Source organism: Pristiophorus japonicus, chromosome 2 (assembly GCF_044704955.1).
Source record: "Pristiophorus japonicus isolate sPriJap1 chromosome 2, sPriJap1.hap1, whole genome shotgun sequence".
NCBI classification, from domain to species: Eukaryota; Metazoa; Chordata; class Chondrichthyes; family Pristiophoridae; genus Pristiophorus; species Pristiophorus japonicus.
Genome location: NC_091978.1, coordinates 86,468,034 through 86,487,432, shown reverse-complemented (window position 1 = coordinate 86,487,432; position 19,399 = coordinate 86,468,034). Strand labels below are relative to the sequence as shown.

The 19,399-nt window shown below is 42.1% G+C and overlaps 1 protein-coding gene across 1 annotated transcript in view; it reads right to left on the bottom strand.

The window, feature by feature from the left end:
- Positions 1-19,399, bottom strand: part of mtmr12 (myotubularin related protein 12) — a 130,151-nt gene that overhangs the window by 19,991 nt on the left and 90,761 nt on the right. The window contains exons 9-11 of the mRNA XM_070868327.1: positions 12,462-12,568; positions 5,992-6,122; positions 3,411-3,489 (exon numbers count right to left, since the gene is read on the bottom strand). Coding sequence (XP_070724428.1) covers positions 3,411-3,489; positions 5,992-6,122; positions 12,462-12,568 — 317 coding nt within the window. The remainder of the gene's footprint in view (positions 1-3,410; positions 3,490-5,991; positions 6,123-12,461; positions 12,569-19,399) is intronic.

Genomic DNA, 19,399 nt, shown 5'->3' with positions numbered 1-19,399 from the left:
GGGCGGAAACGGAGGGAGAACTAGAAGTCACTATCATCTCAATTTGGATTTACAGACAAAAAGTTAAAACTTTTTAAAAAAAATGCACACACAGTTTACAAAATAATTCTACTTCCTGGGTTTAAAACAGGGCTAGAATTTCCCTAAAACCCGCCATTGCCGGACTGCTGCCCTAAAAGATCGCTAAGATTCTTTAATTAACACCAGCGAAAAATTGCATGAAAAAAATGAAAAAATACTGCCTGGCGAGAAAATGGATCTTACACGTAGATTCTCAGGGGTTAAATGTGATCCTGGACAAATGGGCGGTTCTTAACCAAAATGGGCAGTAATTACTCAAATTTAGACTGAGGCTGCAGTTGGGCCTAGGGAGGGGTAAAACACAAAATATTTTTTCCAAGAAACAAAAAAAAAAAAATCAGAAAACATTCTCACGACACCTTTTAACTTAATCACTGTAAAAGAATTTAAAAAGAATTAAAAAACCCTTTAACTTACCTTTCGTTGCAGGAATACTTACCTATCATCCAGCTCCGGCAGCTTTTCATGGACGTTTTTTTTCGAGCTTACTTACAGGTCACCGCTGAGCCCAAACTTGGACAGTAGCAGTTTCTTTAGCGGTGCAAGTCAGCGGCCCGCCCCCCCATCGATATTTTGAAAACCCCGGCGGAACTCTTTTTAAAAAAAAAAAGAGTGGAAATTTTCGCCGCAGAAAACCATGAAAATGAGGTGGAAATTCTAACCCTTTGAAATTAAAATTCCAACTCCAGTTAGACCTGCTTGTGTCCACAAAAATACAACCCTAGTGCCAATCTATACCTACAGGCCAGGAGGAGTCAAGACAAAAATCATAGAAAAATTGTGAGCGTTCATGTGGCTTATTCACATACACTTCAATGCAATTGTTCAGTCTTGGACGTGATCTTTCTGCTGTGTTATCTGTCTGCCCTTATGACTGGAAACCCCGCGACCTGAGAGAGAACACCATCAGCAGGTCGGGGACATAAAAGCAGAAGCCAGCCTCTGCAGGAAGCAGCGCGATCCGTTCCAAGAGGGAGATGGATTCGAGGAGGGCGACTGGTTTGATGTCACCTCAATCCAGGTCGCCGATTGGAGCGTGGGTGGGATCAAGTGCAGGAGGAGAGGCAGCGAGCAGCAGCACGTGATCAGGGCCCAGGAGAGGCCCATTAAAAACGGCATTAATTTTTCTTTAACGAATTATTCAACGGAAGGTTGGATTAGATTTAAATTTGGCATTTTAAAGATCCGTATTAAAGATGGCGCCGTTAGTGCCAGGTGCGACTGCTTTTTGCTGGCGGGTTCCCGGGCGGATGCTAAATCGTGAGATACGCTTGAAAGTTCCGCCCGGGGTGCAAGCGCAGCGTTGCACGCTGATGAAAACATCAGGCAGGCACTAAGTTTTAGCTCCGCTGCAAAACCACTGCCGAAAGGTCCGCCCAGGCGCAAATTGACGTGCCCAGTTTTGCACAAAAAAAAATTGCTTTTGCATTTCGCCCAGACGCTAAACTGGTCGCAAACCCCTCAAAAATCCAGCCCAAAATTTTGAATGGAAGAAAGCTGGGTGATGTGGTAGAGCAGAGAGAATTAAGAGTTCACGTTCCCATCTAACACTTGTTTTTCACTACATTACAACAGTTCAAAAATACTTCATTGGCTGGCCTGAAGTTGCGAAAGACACTTTCCTGCACTATCCTCATATCCCTGGATTCCCTTAATATCTAAAAATCTGTCGACCTCAGTCTTGAATATACCGAACGACTGAGCATCCACAGCCCTCTGGGGTAGAGAATTCCAAAGATTCACCACCCTTAGTGAAGAAATTGCTTCTCATCTCAGTCCTAAATGGCTGACAACTTATTCTGAGACTGTGACCCCCGGTTGTAGACTCCCCAGCTAGGAGATACATCCTCGCTGCATCTATCCTGTCAAGCCCTGTAAGAATTTTGTATGTTTCAATGAGATCACCTCTCATTCTTCTAAACTCGAGAGAATGTAGACCTAGTCTACTCAATCTCTCCTCATGGGATAATCCCCCCCATCCCAGGAATCACTCCCTCTATGGCAAGTATATCCATCCTTCCTTGGGTAAGGAGACCAAAACTGTTCATAATACTACAGCACAATTTAAACAAAACCAAAAAAAGCTGTTATTGAATACTTGTTACTTCTGAAAATGGTACAGAAGTATACATCATTTCCATGGTCTAGGAACTGTAGAGCTGTGAAAAGCATCTCCACAATTCCAATATCAGTTGTGACCAGGATTACTGTCCCATTAGCAAAACACAAGATTAATATTCCCTTTAAAGTTTTAATAACCCAGTAATGTCACTACAGTTGTAAACATGGCATTAAAATGTGCTTCCAGAGCCATTGGTTCAGTCCTGATCTCCACGTGCCACAGGATTGTAATGTTTATAGTGTGGTGGTTTTGCACTGGTGAGGAAATGCGCCACCCAAGCCTCAGCCTGCTTCCGTGCATGGATAACCTCAAACCACATTTTGCAACTTCACTAACTATGAACACATAAAAGCAATACAAGTACATGAGCATTAAAACAAAATAGGAAAGCTAAACACAAATTCAATAGGAAGTTGAAGCAATGTGTTGAAAGATACTGCCATTGAATCCCATTAATAGCTTTTTCTTTCTGGTACGCAATGATTAAAATACTGTACACTTCTGCAGCAGTCAGATAAGCATCCGGCTCTGGTTTATGACCTCACTCCTTACCAGCTTTTTGCATTACAAGAGATTAAATGGTGGGAAGTTCCTCATTTTTGTAGCACAGGATTTCATTATTCAACATGCTAAGTGCACACTGTTGAAACCATTGGGTGTATAGAACCTGTACAAATACAGAGATGTTTATTTATGCCCATCATTTTGTATGTTGGAATTCTGGAATCATTGAGCAAGGGTATTCTACAACTGCTTCTTTTGGAAGGGGGCAAAAATGTCCAAATTTGTAAATATTAAAACTCAAAATCAAACAATCAAGAGCAAGTTCAAAGTTTTCCTAACTGACAGCCACAGAATACGAGTACAGGGCTAGGAGCAGTATATTTGCAAAATAGGTTTAGAGAGTGTTCTCTTTAGCTCTTTAATGTTCCTGTAGAATTCTGGCAGAGGCAACAAAAAATAAAATCACAACACTTTGCTTACTTGAATACCAGAAATCATGTTTGATGGCACTGAAAAACGTGGAAAAGGTTATTTTAAAAAAATCTTGATATTTGCTTGAATTGACAGGATTAATGGGCCTACTTCATTGCTGCAGTGTTAAATATTTCTGTTGCAAGCACCTCCATCCAATATCCTGATGGATTCAAGAAACAAACGACGTATAAATCATGAGTTAACAAGAATACAGGAAAGATGCACAAACCTGATAACTTCCAACCAGTTTGCATTCTCTAAAGCAGACAGCCATTTAATGTCAGACTCCCAGAATTCAGCAGCATTATCTGGTCAAGAACAATTAATATTAGCAGAGAGTTGAATATATCTAGATCAATATACAATGAGTTTATCAGATTGGACCAAATTTGGTTTCAGACTACAAACTGACCTCATTCATACTCATGCCTTCTAAATGTGAAGAAAAACATGGGTTCTGTACATATAGGCCCGGATTCTGCGGTTATAATGACGGTGAAATGGTCAGTGATGCAGAGAGGATGTTTCCACTGATAAGGGAGACTAGAACTAGGAGGGGGCATAATCTTAGAATAACGGGCTGCCCATTTAAAACTGAGATGAGGAGGAATTTCTTCTGAGGGTTGTAAATCTGTGGAATTCGCTGCCTCAGAGAGCTGTGGAAGCCGGGACATCTTAATTGATAAAGAATTAAGTGGTTATGGGGAGCAGGCAGGGAAGTGGGCCCGAGTCTATGATCGGATCAGCCATGATCGTATTAAATGGCAGAGCAGGCTCGAGGGGCCATATGGCCTACTCATGCTCCTATTTTATATGTTCTTATGACATTGTGAAATGGATAGTAACTTCAGGTTAAACATGGAAATCCAGAGTGATTCCCTGCTGCTCCACAGGGAGTGCTGTTGAAGTCCCCGCAGACGACAATCTTTAGAAATCACTGAACCAACGAGAATTTCCCTTTTATCCATGCCTTTGTTACCTCGAGACTTGACCATTCCAACACTCCTGACTGGCCTCCCATATTCTACCCTACGTAAACTAGAGGTGATCCAAAACTCGGTTGCCCAAGTCCTAACTCGAACCAAGTCCCTGTGCTTGCTGAACTACATTGGCTTCCAGTTAAGCCAAGCCTCGCTTTCCAAATTCTCGTCCTAGTTTTCAAACCCCTCCATGGCCTCGCCCCTCCCCATCTCTGTAATCTCCTCCAGCTCCACAACCCCACCCAGAGCTGCTCTAATTCTGCCTGCGAGCATTCCTGATTTATAAACCGCTCAACCATTGGTGGCCGTGCCTTCTGTTGCCTAGTGCCTAGGCCCCAAGCTCTGGAACTCCTACCTAAACCCCTCTATCCTCCTTCAAGACGCTCCTTAAAACCTATCTCTGACCAACCTTTTGGTCATTTGCCCTAATTTCTCCTTATGTGGCCCACTGTCAAATTTTTTTATCTTATATTACTCCTTTGAAGTGCCTTGGAACATTTTACTAAGTTAAAGGTGATGTATAAATACAAGTTGTTGTTGTTGATACTGTAAAAAAAACCAAGAGTTAAGCCTTTTAAATGTGGTTTAACTGGTTTGTTAGCTGTGTACTAAAACATAATTAGTGCGGCACAACTTCAGGCACTAAAAACTAAGTTTGTATTTGTGGAATGTCAAATTTTTCCATTGATAAAAATTCCACTGGTTTTGAATAAAATAAAAATTAATTTTTATTTTAAAGTTTAACATCTCAGCTTCTACCTTAATCCTATGTGTATGTCCAAATCTTTATTTCGCTCTCCAAAATTTCTAAAAACTGAAGGATAATCAGTGTATATCACTTCCTGTTTTGCTGTCTGAGAATTCTTCAATGTGATTGGCTGCTTAGCCAAATTGATGACATCACTGTTGCTGAACGCTGGAGACCACCTAGAGTTGGCGCCAGAATCAAAGTGATGTCAGGAAAGGTGAAATCAATGTCAGAGATTCCTAGATCTTTGTGGGCAGCTTTCTTAGAGGTCAGCGGCAATTCTCTGCTGACTGCAAAATCCGGGCCATAAAGTTGAAAGGTCTTTAAGAATTTGGAAAATACAGTCACCAAATACAGAGCTAGTTTGGATCATAATTTTTTTTACAAGCTGCTTGTAAAACAATGCTAAACGTGTATTATTTATGGCTCAGTCTATTTAAATATCAAATCTGCTGCAACTAAATTTAAATTTTAAATGCTTATGCAACACAGAAATTTTCCATAAGTAATTGTTTCTACACATTGGAGTGAAGAGGACTTCCAGACACTAGGTTTAATATATTTGACCTGGAGTCAACTGCAGCTTTAATTTCTAGAATGGTTCAAACATACCCTAATTACAAACTAATAATGACATGTTATGGGTTAAGGCTAGACAGTATACATACTTATCAAATACTATTTTCCTTCAAGAAACAACCCATTAGCACACTCCAAAAGGCTCAACCAAAGTATTCAAAGCCTATACAATTCTGCCAGTAAACCGATCAATGTAATTTACTTGTTTAAGACCAATCAACACTTCAGATATCTATTTACTATCACTCCATGAAAAAAAATGAGGTAAAATTAAACTCTAAAATCACCCGGTGTTTACAAGGCTCAAAAATTAAATTTAAAAAAATAAAGTTAACCATGAAGAAGTTAAAGATAATAACCATTTTCAAGCTCAGAATAATACATTTATAGGGCTCATTTAAATGAAAAGATCCCCAATGACCTGAAACATTCTGAACCCAGTTGCATTGTTCTTCATTAAGACCTCCAATAATTACAAGATTTAATCTACAAAGTGAGTTTACCCAATAGGAACAGCTGTTTAAATTTGCAGTAAGAAGTCTGTATTTCCTGCAGAGTTGGGAGAGTGGCTGAAAGGATCTCAGTCCTGACTGTGTGATTCAAGGGATGGGTTTCTCCAAGAACTTGGAGCAGCCTGTAAATCAAAAGGAGTATAACCAATTAGATTAGTAAGTCACATAGGCCAGAGGTGCAGGCAGAACATTCTAAATACTTCTTCCAAATGCTGCACACGCACACGCGTACCCTCCCGCCAGTGTACACTTTCCTAAGGAGCAGGGAGGTCCCCCTCCCACCCGCACACTTTTCGAAGGAGCGGGGAGTGATCCTGGGGCGTGCTCCACTGGAACATTTTTAAACACTAAGATTTAATTAGATATTTCATCTTTTTAAAGAAAAAACAGGAAATACCAGTGACATTTAAAGATTCATGGATTTAGATCAAAATCCTGATCACCAAGTACCATCCCTCAATTGGCAAATCAGTAATCCATGCTGACCACCACTGGGAGAAGCAAAAGCACAGAATGTATTCCTAGGAAGTAGGGAGGGCAAGGTGTTAAAGGAATTCAAGTGCCAAGCACAAAGAGTGGCTCTAACCAAACTGTCCAAGTCCTGAAAGTAACTGTTTTATCCTAGTCCCTTTAATCATTTCTTTTTTTCTTGGGTGGGGGCAGTTAAATTGAAATAATCTGTTGGTGTTTATCAAACTGACCAATGCCAGTATAGTAAACACATTTCTCCAAGGTTTTGCACCCAGTATAAAGCATTCCCAGGTCAAGTATAGCATGGATACAGGGTAAATCTGCCTCCAGTAGAATTGAAGAACACCCAACTTTTAAACTTGTTCCCACAAATGTTCATATCTTAGGAAGGAAAAATGAGAAGTGGCAGTATTAACTAAACGGTACAATTTCAAAGGGAATGCAGGAAGAGAGAGACCTGGCGGTTCACATACACAAATCTTTGCAGATGGCAGGACAAGTTAATAAAGTTTAAAAAAGCATACAAAATCCTTGGCTTTATAAAGAGGCATAGAGTACAAAAACAAGGAAGTTATGGTAAATTATAAAATCACTGGTTAGACCTCAGCTGGAGTAAATAAGGAGGAGAACTGGTTTCATGTGGCAGGAGGGTCAGTAACCAGAGGCAACAGATTTAAGGTAATTGGCAAAAGAACCAGGAGGGAGATCGAGATTTTTTTTTTTTTAAATGCAGAGTTATTATGCTCTGGAATGCATTGTCTGAAAAGGTGGTGAAAGTGGATTCAATACCAATGTTCAAGAAGGATACAGATATATACTTAAAACAGGAAACATTTACAGATCTATGAGGAAAGAGCAGGGGAGTGGGACTAACTGGATAGCTCTTTCAAAGAGCCAGCACAGGCATGATGTGCGGAATGGCCTCCTTCTGTACTGAATGATTCTATTATATAGCTGCCAGATTGGGCCTGCATCAGGTGGCAAGGGAACCAATGTTAGTGTGCTACCTACTTGACCTATACCTGGCCAACCCATCTGTTATAGGCATGTCTGTCAATGATCACATTGGTAGATGTAGTTGTAGGACAGCCCTTGTGAAGTCTAAATCTCATCTTCTCTGTGCCAACACCATCCTAGTTGAGACACTAACAATGTGCCCAGTCAGACAGACTAACAGATCTAGCAGCACAAAACTGGATATCTAGAGACACTGTGGGCTATCAGCAGTGAAGTTTTATACTATCATCTGTAATCTCATGGCTGAACACATCCCTCACTAGCTGATCATCACTAAGCTAGACCAGCTCTGATTCAATATATAGAGAAAAGAATATCAAGAAATAGTAGAAGCTTGTAACAAAGGTAATGCGATAATTGTGGGAGGCTTTATTCTTCATATAGACTGGACAAATCAAATTGCCAAAGGAAGTCTGGAGAATATATCCATGGAATGCATTTGGGACAAGTTTCCTAGAACAATACATCATGGAACCAACCAGAGAACAGGTTATTTTAGATCATGTATTGTGTAATGAGATGGTGTTAAGTAGCAATCTCATAGTAAAGGATCCTCTGGGGCAGTGTGATCATAATACAATAGAATTTTACATTACCTTTGATTGACTTGCCTAACTCTGATACTAGAGTTCTAAACTTAAATCAATCCAATTACGTCGGCATGAGGGGTGAGTTGGCCAAGGTAGATTGGAAAAATAGATTAAAAAGGTATGGCAGCAGATAAGCAGTGGCGAGCATTTAAATACATATTTCATAATTCTCAACAAAAATACAGCCCATTGAGAAACAAAAACTCCACAGGAAAAGTGATCCATCCGTGGCTAACTAAGAAGCTAAGGATAGCATTAGTTTGAGAGAATAAGCTTATAATGTTAAAGAATAGAAGTAAGCCTGAGGATTGGGCGAGAGTCAGAAACCAGTAAAGGATGAATTGATAAAAAAGGAAAAAATAGACTGAGAAAACTAGCCAGAAATATAAAATCAGATTGTAAGAACTTCAAGTATATAAAAAGGAAGAGAGTAGCAAAAGTAAACATTGGCCCCTTAGAGGCGGAGGCAGGAGAAATTATTATGGGGAATAAGAAAATGGCAGAAAGGTTAAACAAATATTTTGTATCTGTCTTCACAGTAGAAGATGCAAAAAGCATATCTAAAATGGTGGGGAACCAAGGGTCTAATGAGGGTGAGGAACTTAATGTAATTCATACAAGTAGAGAAAAAGTACTACAGAAACTAATGGGACTAAAAGCCGACAAATCCCCTGGACTAGACGGCCGACATCCTAGGGTTGTAAACAAGGTGGCTGCAGAGATAGTGGATGCATTGATTTTGATCTTTCAAAATTCCCTAGATTCTAGAACAGTCCCAGTGGATTGGAAGGTAGCAAAGGTAACACCGCTATTTAAGAGAGGAGGGGGGGGGGGGAAGAGAAAACAGGGAACTACAGGCCAGTTAGCCTGACATCAGTCATCGGTAAAATGCTGGAATCCATTGTTAAGAAAGTGATATCAGGACACTTAGAAAATCATAACATGATTAGGCAGAGACAACATGGTTTTATGAAAGGGAAATCGTTTTTGACAATATATTGAGATTTTTGAGGACGTAACTAGCAGGGTAGATAAAGGGGAGCCAGTGGATGTAGTATATTTGGATTCCCAAAAGGCATTCGATAAGGTGCCACGTAAAAGATTATTACACAAGATAAGGGCTCATGGGATTGGAGGGAATATATTAGCATGGATAGAGGATTGGTTAATGGACAGAAAACAGAGTAGGTATAAACAGGTCTTTTTCAGGTTGGCAGGCTGTAACTAGTGGGCTGCCACAAGGATCAGTGCTGGGGCCTCTATTTACAATCTATATTACTGACCTAGATGAAGGGACCGAGTATAATGTATCCAAGTTTGCTGACGATACAAAGCTAGGTGGGACAGTAAGCGGTGAGGAGAACACAAAGCGGCAGCAAAGGGATTATAGATATAGGGCCCAAACTTGGGGAAGCCAAGTTCCGCCCAAAGGACCGCCGAGATACTGGACAGTACTTTGGGCAGAAGTTTCATTAAAAAGACCTTGAAAGACCGCCCAGTGGCAAAAAAGGGACTTGCACCGTGAATCTGGGCAGCAGCAGGCGGGAGCACCCAATCTCGGCGGCAAATGTGCCAAAGTGCCACTGAGGATTGAGTCGGGCCCGGGTTTTGGGGGGGGGGGGGAAAAAAAAAAAAAAAAAGAGAGCACATAAAAATTAAAATTTACACACGAAATACCCACTGGAAGACTTTCAGGGGACCATCCACATAAATTGTTGGATAAAAATAAAATAAATAAAAGAAGTTCACTAACACTTTTTTTTTTGCAGGTCTTCATAATTACCGTTGGGGTTAGACCTGCCTCCATGCAGCGATCCTTCCTCTTGCTGCCACCGACTCCCGCCCAGAGGAATCTGCCAGCTCAGCGGACAGGAGGCCACTAACGCACCTTGTGCGCTTGCAGCTGTCAGCGGGCGGTTCCCCTCCCACCGGCGGGAGGCTTAGTGGAAACTGGCACCGAGGGGAGACAGCCAAAGAAACTTGCCAGCAGCGGGCAGTAAGGCTACCAAGTTCGGGCACAAACTAAGATGAGTGGGCAGTAAGGTGGCAGATGGAGTATAATGTAGGGAAATGTGAGGTTATTCACTTTGGTGGGAAGAATAGAAAAACAGAATATTTTTTTTAAATGGTGAGAAACTTTTAAATGTTGGTGTTCAGGGAGATTTGGGTGTCCTTGTGCAAGAAACACAGAAAGCTAACATGCAGGTACAGCAAGCAATAAGGAAGACAAATGACATGTTGCTCTTTATTGCAAGGGAGTTGGAGTATAAGAGTAACAAAGTCTTGCTAGAATTATACAGGGCCTTGCTGAGACCACACCTGGAGTACTGTGCGTAGTTTTGGTCTCCTTATCTAAAGAAGGATATACTTGCCTTGGAGGCGGTGCAATGGAGGTTCACTAGGTTGTTTCCTGGGATGAGAGGGCTGTCTTATGATGAGAGATTGTGTAGAATGGGCCTATAATCTCTGGCGTTTAGATGAATGAGAGGTGATCTCATTGAAACATACAAGATTCTGAAGGGGTTTGACAGGGTAGATGCGGAGAGGTTATTTCCCCTGGTTGGAGAGTCTAAAACGAGGGGGCAGTCTCAGGATAAGGGGTCAGCCATTTAAGATAGAGATGAGGAGGTATTTCTTCACTCAGAGGGTTTGGAATCTTTGGAATTCTTTGCCCCAGAGGGCTGTGGATGCTGAGTCCCTGAATATATTCAATGCCTAAAAAGATAGATTTTTGGAGTTTAGGGGAATCAAGGGATATGGAGATCGGACAGGAAAGTAGAGTTGAGGTTGATGATCAGCCATGATCTTATTGAATGGTGGAGTAGACTCGAGGGGCTGTTTGGCCTACTCCTGCTCCTTTTTCTTATGTTCTTATTTTCTTACGCAAGGGTGTGCCAGGAGCAGCATAAGGAATACTTTAGAATAAGGCACCAATTTAATGAAGCAACACAGTACATACTAAAGACACAAAAACGGGCTTTAAACATCTCCATTACAAACAGAAAAGCTATATGTTCACCATTCCCAATTGTATGTGATAGATCTTATCAGGCAAGTAGTGGGAGGAGGAGGCTCCATAAACATCCCTATCCTCAACTACAAATGGAGCCCAAATGGAAGAGGCAAGGCTGAATGACTTCACCTAAAAGTGCTAAGTGAACAATCCTACTTGGCCTCCTAAGTTCCCCACCTTCATTGATGCCAGTATCCAGCCAATTTGTTTCACTCCATGTGACATTAAGCAGCAGCTAGGAAAGCACTGGGCATAGTAGAGGATACAGGTCCTGATAACACCTGAAAGCCTTGCACACTATTCACAACATACAAGCTTAGGCTGACTAGTGACAGAAATCACCCCTAAACTTCAGCATCACTAACACCCAGAGGGGTAACCACTGACCAGTTGTTAATGTGGCTGGCCCAGTTTAACACCAGGGCAGGGCAGAGGTGAGGTACTGTAAAGAGTGGCTCACCTCCCGACCCCACAAACCCTTTCTACCATCGACAAGACTCAAGTCAGGAGCGTGATGGAATGCTCACCACTCAGCTGGATAGGTGTAGCTGCAGCACTCGAAGCTCAACATCATTCCGGACATGGTTCTGATGAAAGGCCATCGTCCTGAAATGCTAACTGTTTGTCTCCAAGATGCTGCCTGTCCTGCTGAGTATTTTCTGTTTCTATATAATTCAGAACAAATCAGTTTGATCGACTGGTGCCCTTGCTACTGGATTCAATATCCACACCTTACACCACCGGTACACTGTGGCTGCAGCATGTACGATCTATAGGATGCACTGCAGCAATTCTGCAAGGTTACTTATGACCTCAGAGTTCTCTGGCCTCTACCAAGAAGGAGGACAAGAGTAGCAAGATCATGGGAACACTATCACCTCCAAGTTGCCCTCCAAATCACACCATCCTGACATGGACACACATTACCAATTTTGATTCCATTCCCTTTTCTAAATGAAATGTATTAAAAAGCAGTAATGCATCAAGGGGTTGAAATATCAAATTACAAGAACTTTGCTCTAGCAGATTATCCATGTCATCTTAACCTCAATGTGACAGTAACACAACATAGGTTAATGCCTAGAATATGCTGAAAACTGTCTGAAAGTTAAAAAGGTTCAATGTTTTTTTTGTGTTTGATTTTATTTGTTCCAACTTCTCTTCTGTCAGAGGGGAATCATGGAAATGATGTACTATTAGCTTGTTCTTGCATACCGTGTAAAATTGGTTACACTTTCCTGAGCATTATGGTGGGTCACAGGGCAGGAAGGAAGATAGCAAAAAAAAAAATTAAAATGTCACGGAGCGAAATGCACTCTTTCCAATTTGAAGTCTTGTTAACGGACACATTAACAAGATTAACTACTAACCTCTCAACCCAAACTTTGTCCATTTGTGAAGTGTTGTCATCAGCTGTTTCAGGGAGAGCTGCCATCTTCAGCAATGCACAACCACTGGAGTGAGACCAGCACCAAAGCTGCACAGGGGGAAGGTTAGAAATATTTAAAAAAAAAATATATACATTTCTTTTAAAAAGCATTGATACAAGAAAGCAAAAAAGAGAGGATGGGAGAGACAACTTGCGCCACTCACACCTAAAACAGGATTGCACGTGTCTGAAGCCCATTTTTTTTAAAAAAAGGAGGAAGCCTGCATTTATACATGATATTTATTGCAGAAATATGTCCCATGGCACATCATGGGTATAAGGAAAACACACACCAAGCTAAAGATTGATAAATTCGGATGGTCAAAGAGGTGGGGTTTAAGGAGGGTTTTTAAAAAGGAGTGAATTCCCGAGCCCAGGACTTGGTAGGCACAGTTAACAATGGTGGAGTGAAGGGAGGGGACAATGCACAAAAACCTGGCGTCAGAGGCATGGAGAGTTCAGGGTGAAAGGTGTTGCAAGCAGCAAGTTAGAGATAGGGTGCGGCAAGGCCATGGAGAGATTTAAATACCAGGGTAAGAATTTTAAATTTTAAATGGTGGAGAACTGGGTGCCAATGTAGGTGAGCGAGACAAGCAATTTATATATAAAAGAAACTGGTGGTCACTTTATATTTTGGTTACCGAAGAGGGTGAAGAATTTATTCCTCAATAGAAATTTTGAAATTGCACTGCACAGACAACGCTTCTACAGCAGCGTGACAGTATGTTCATGTATTTTAATGGCCAAAGCTTTTTTCAGTGGATTTCCCCAGAAGCACTTCCCAATAGCTGCTTACTCAGTTCTAAAAGTAAGTTATTCAGAAGATTATTCGAAAATAATAAAGTCTCAATTCACTCAGTGTGTTAGAGACAGTTTAAATTGATTCTGGGAAGGATCAGAGATATACTGGCTCAAGATGTGGATTTCAACCCAACAAACGTGTTGTTTGAAATACTATGGATGTTTGATTCAAATAGGAGAAGTACATAATGATACTTCATTCCTGGTCTAACGTCAAAGAGTACCAGTGATACATCCCGGGAAGCACACGCCCAATTTACCAGTCCTGCAGAGACCATCAAAAGAAATACAGGCGGCTCCGTGGGAAGTTCAGTAACCCCCATATAATGTTGTTGTTAAAGGACCTGATCTGGTCCTGTTTTTCTATGAATATTAGCCGCTGTTATTTAAAGGGGCAAGAAAGTCAGGTATATTAAATGTCTATACATACGGGCCAGAACAAGCATTATACTTTCATAGGCTGTCTGAAATAGGCCATTAACTGTCATGGCACATCAAAAAGTTGTTTTTCATTAAAGCATCTTCCCTTAGAAGATGAGAAGGGGGATTTAATAATGGGAAATGTGGAAATGGCTGAGAATTAAACAATTATTTTGCTTCGGTCTTCACAGTGGAAGACACAAAAACCATGCCAAAAATTGCTGGTCACGGAAACGTGGGAAGGGAGGACCTTGAGATAATCACTATCACTAGGGGGGTAGTGCTGGACAGGCTAATGGATCTCAAGGTAGACAAGTCCCCTGGTCCTAATGAAATGCATCCCAGGGTATTAAAAGAAATGGCGGAAGTTATAGCAGATGCATTCGTTATAATCTACCAAAATTCTCTGGACTCTGGGAAGGTACCAGCGGATTGGAAAGCAGCTAATGTAACGCCTCTGTTTAAAAAAGGGGGCAGACAAAAGGCAGGTAACTATAGACCGGTTAGTTTAACATCTGTAGTGGGGAAAATGCTTGAAGCTATCATTAAGGAAGAAATAGCGGGACATCTAGATAGGAATAGTGCAATCAAGCAGACGCAACATGGATTCATGAAGGGGAAATCATGTTTAACTAATTTACTGGAATTCTTTGAGGATATAACGAGCAGGGTGGATAGAGGTGTACCGATGGATGTGGTGTATTTAGATTTCCAAAAGGCATTCGATAAGGTGCCACACAAAAGGTTACTGCAGAAGATCAAGGTACACGGAGTCAGAGGAAATGTATTAGCATGGATAGAGAATTGGCTGGCTAACAGAAAGCAGAGTCGGGATAAATGGGTCCTTTTCGGGTTAGTGGTGGCTAGTGGTGTGCCACAGGGATCGGTGCTGGGACCACAACTGTTGACAATACACATAGATGACCTGGAAGAGAGGACAGAGTGTAATGTAACAAAATTTGCAGCTGACACAAAGATTAGTGGGAAAGCGGGTTGTGTAGAGGACACAGAGGGGCTGCAAAGAGATTTAGATCGGTTAAGCGAATGGGCTAAGGTTTGGCAGATGGAATACAATGTCGGAAAATGTGAGGTCATCCACCTTGGAAAAGAACACAGTAAAAGGGATTATTATTTGAATGGGGAGAAATTACAACATGCTGCAGTGCAGAGGGACCTGGGGGTCCTTGTGCATGAATCCCAAAAAGTTAGTTTGCAGGTAATCAGGAAGGCGAATGGAATGTTGGCCTTCATTGCGAGAGGGATGGAGTACAAAAGCAGGGAGGTCCTGCTGCAACTGTATAGGGTATTGGTAAGGCCGCACCTGGAGTACTGCGTGCAGTTTTGGTCACCTTACTTAAGGAAGGATAATACTGGCTTTGGAGGGGGTACAGAGACAATTCACTAGGCTGATTCCAGAGATGAGGGGGTTACCTTATGATGATAGATTGAGTAGACTGGTGTTCAGAAGGATGAAGGGTGATCTTATGGAAACATTTAAAATAATGAAAGGGATAGACAAGATAGAGGCAGAGAGGTTGTTTCCACTGGTCGGGGAGACTAGAACTAGGGGGCACAGCCTCAAAATACGGGGGAGCCAATTTAAAACCAAGTTGAGAAGGAATTTCTTCTCCTAGAGGGTTGTGAATCTGTGGAATTCTCTGCCCAAGGAAGCAGTTGAGGCTAGCTCATTGAATGTATTCAAATCACAGATATAGATTTTTAACCAATAAGAGAATTAAGGGTTATGGGGAGCGGGCGGGCAAGTGGAGCCGAGTCCACGGCCAGATCAGCCATGATCTTGTTGAATGGCGGAGCAAGCTCGAGGGGCTAGATGGCATACTCCTGTTCCTAATTCTTATGTTCTTATAAGGCCAACATTGGAAATTCCCGATCTTTGAGAGGGAAGCCATAAAGTTGTTAGAATAGACACTGAATATTATATCAGAGTTTTCTCAATACATTTCAACCAGTAACTCAATCATTAACCTTGTGCCAGGATCCTACACTTGGCAACAGCAAAGTGTTTCAATTTTGAAGCCATACACATAAAATAAATGGTGATTTTAAGGTTGGATCCTAATCTTCGTTCAGGTAATGTCTTAAGCTTTGTCCTCAAGGGTTGCTGATTTGTCCTAAATCACAAGTTACTACTTTGTAATCACTCCTAGTTGTCGTTTATACCTTCCTTATAACCAGGTAGTACTATGGGCCCAAGTTTCCACATGATTTGCTCCTGATTTTTAGGAGCAACTGGTGGAGAACGGAGTATCTTAGAAATCGCAATTCTCCACATTTAAGTTTTCTGCAGTTCTAGTCATTTAGAACAGTTTCAGTTTGGAACAGAATTTTTTTTCCCAAAAGGGGGCGTGTCCGGCCACTGACGCCTGATTTGAAAGTTTCCACAGTGAAAACGTACTCCAAACTAACTTAGAATGGAGCAAGTGAAGATTTTTGTAGGCCTGAAAAAACCTTGTCTACACATTAAAAAAATCAGGCGCAGGTTACAAATTAGGCGTCCGGAACGAGGTGGGGGGTGGGGAAAAGGGAAGTCATTAAATTCTACAATAAATCCTTAGTTATACTTATACAAATATTATACAAATAAATCCAACCTGAATAAACATTTATAAGCAAAGAAAAGATTAAATAAACCATGTTCCTACCTGTGTGAAAGTGCTTCAGGCAGGGAGAATGCTGCAGGAAGTCTCAAGTTGAGGCAGCCGTTCCCGACGGCAGGGGGGGGGGGGGGGGGGGGAGAAAGGCAGGGAGGAGGCAGCCGTTCCCGCAGGGGGGGGAAAGGCAGTGAGGGCCCGACCGACCGAAGGCAGCTGTTCCCGCCGGTGGGGGGAGGGGGGAAGGCTGCAGAAAGCCTCAGAAGTTGAGGCAGCCATTCCCGACGGCAGGAGGGGGGGGGGGGGGGGGAAAAAGAGGCCCCCCTGCCGTCGGTCAGGCCCGTCGGGAAACGGCTGCCTCAACTTCTGAGGCTTCCTGCAGCTTTCTCACTGCTGCAAGAAGCCTCAGTGCTGATCATGGAAGGGCAATGTGGTTTTATTAAAAAATGATAAAAAATGAACAGCTGCAAAGAACTACAAAAATGGCCGAGTGCCAATGTTTCCTTCACACTGCGCGTGCGCGAACGCTCCAACGCGCATGCGCAGGGTTGCCGGCAGGAAAAAAAACTCATTTAAATGCTACCCGCCCCCTCCTACTTACAAAATCGGCACGAGTGGTAGGCTCCTCCCCCTGGGCACCGCACCAAGCACACATCGAGCTGCAAAGCGCCCAGCTCGGAGGGGTGCCTGTTTTGTCGCATGTGGAAACTTGGGGCCTATAAGTGATGGTACTTGGAAAATGAACTTAGATTCCAGTGCGAAAATCTTAATACAACACAGCTCCATTTTTACTGTAGAATGAGTTACTTGGAGCCTATTTGGTTCGGCAACATTTTAAGCTTCCATTTAACTAAAATTGTTTGGAACTAAACTTAAGTCAATGCTGCAAAGAGAAAAAACAAGTCAGTACAATACTGATTAGCTAAAATTGATAAGCAGTGGAAAAGTAACATAGAAACATAGAAAATAGGTGCAGGAGTAGGCCATTTGGCCCTTTGAGCCTACATCACCATTCAATATGATCATGGCTGATCATTTTTGCAACTTCAGTACCCCACTCCTGCTTTCTCTCCATGCCCCTTGATCCCTTTAGCCGTAAGAGCAGTTTGGATCTGTTCAGCTACAGTAGCAGCACGTCATTGTTGTGACATTATAAAATTAGCACCGCTGCATACAGCAGAGAACAACATGTTTCTATTTGTAGAAGCAAACACTTGATCTTTAGACTCAAGGCAGTTAAAAATGCATATTTGGCTGGTCGTAGTGGGCAGCGTCAGATTGGCTGCTGTGTACGCCCCAACATATTTCTGACATCCCGAATCCAGAAACGCCCAGGCCGACGTTTGGATATTTCTGGATTTCGGAACCCTAAGGCCAGCCTACTTTCGTGTACGTTGTACAGGGCCTGTATTTTCCGATTTAGAGAGAGATGCTTCGGAGAAGCCTACACATACAAATGGATGTCTTAAACCCTATAGTACCACTGAATGTCCTTGTAATTAGATGAAGTTAGATGAAGTCCTTACTACTAGGGGAATCAAGGGGTATGGTGAGAAAGCAGGAATGGGGTACTGAAGTTGCATGTTCAGCCATGAACTCATTGAATGGCGGTGCAGGCTAGAAGGGCCGAATGGCCTACTCCTGCACCTATTTTCTATGTTTCTATGTTTCTATGTAATTAAAGAGATACCCTGTACAGGTAATAACATTTCATTGACTTATTTTAGATTTCTTGCAGTGTAGTCCGGCTTAATGACTAGCTGTTCTGCATTGGTTGAACATGCTGAGCATTGAGTCTAAGAGTTCTGGGTGCCTTTGGTTTTATCCTTCACTATTTGTACACCATACATGGAATAGAGGTATCACTTACTTTTTCTTCTTGTGTGCAGTACTTTAGATTTGTCATTACTGTATTAAATTTTAGCTTTCAAACAGGATTCAATCCAGCAGAGTCAGCATAGTTTTATGAACGGGAAGTCATGTTTGACAAATTTGCAGGAGTTCTTTGAGGATGTAACGAGCAGGGTGGATAAGGGGGAACCAGTGGATGTGGTGTATTTGGATTTCCAGAAGACATTCAATAAAGGTGCCACATCAGAGGTTACTGCACAAGATAAAAGCTCACAGGGTTGGGAGTAATATATTATCATGGATAGAGGATTGGTTAACTAACAGAAAAAATCAGATTTGGGATAAATGGGTCATTTTCCAGTTGGCAATCAGTGACGAGTCGGGTGCCGCAGGGATCGGTGCTGTGACCTCAACTATTTCCAATCTATATTAATGACTTGGATGAAGGGACTGAGTGTAATGTAGCCAAGTTTTCTGATGATACAAAGATGGGTGGGAAAGCCAATTGTGAGGAGGACATAAAATCTGCAAAGGGATATAGACAGGCTAAGTGAGTGGCCATTTGCTTTCTTAACCGCCTGCTGTACCTGCATGCCAACCTTCAATGACTGATGTACCATGACACCCAGGTCTCGTTGCACCTCCCCTTTTCCTAATCAGTCACCATTCAGATAATAGTCTGTCTCTCTGTTTTTAACCACCAAAGTGGATAACCTCACATTTATCCACATTATACTTCATCTGCCATACATTTGCCCACTCACCTAAACTATCCAAGTCGCTCTGCAGCCTCATAGCATCCTCCTCGCAGCTCACACTGTCACCCAACTTAGTGTCATCCGCAAATTTGGAGATACTACATTTAATCCCCTCGTCTAAATCATTAATATACAGTGTAAACAGCTGGGGCCTCAGCACAGAACCTTGCGGTACCCCACTAGTCACTGCCTGCCATTCTGAAAAGTCCCCATTTACTCCTACTCTTTGCTTCCTGTCTGACAACCAGTTCTCAATCCATGTCAGCACACTACCCCCAATCCCACGTGCTTTAACTTTGCACATTAATCTCTTGTGTGGGACCTTGTCGAAAGCCTTCTGAAAGTCCAAATATACCACATCAACTGGTTCTCCCTTGTCCACTCTACTGGAAACATCCTCAAAAAATTCCAGAAGATTTGTCAAGCATGATTTCCCT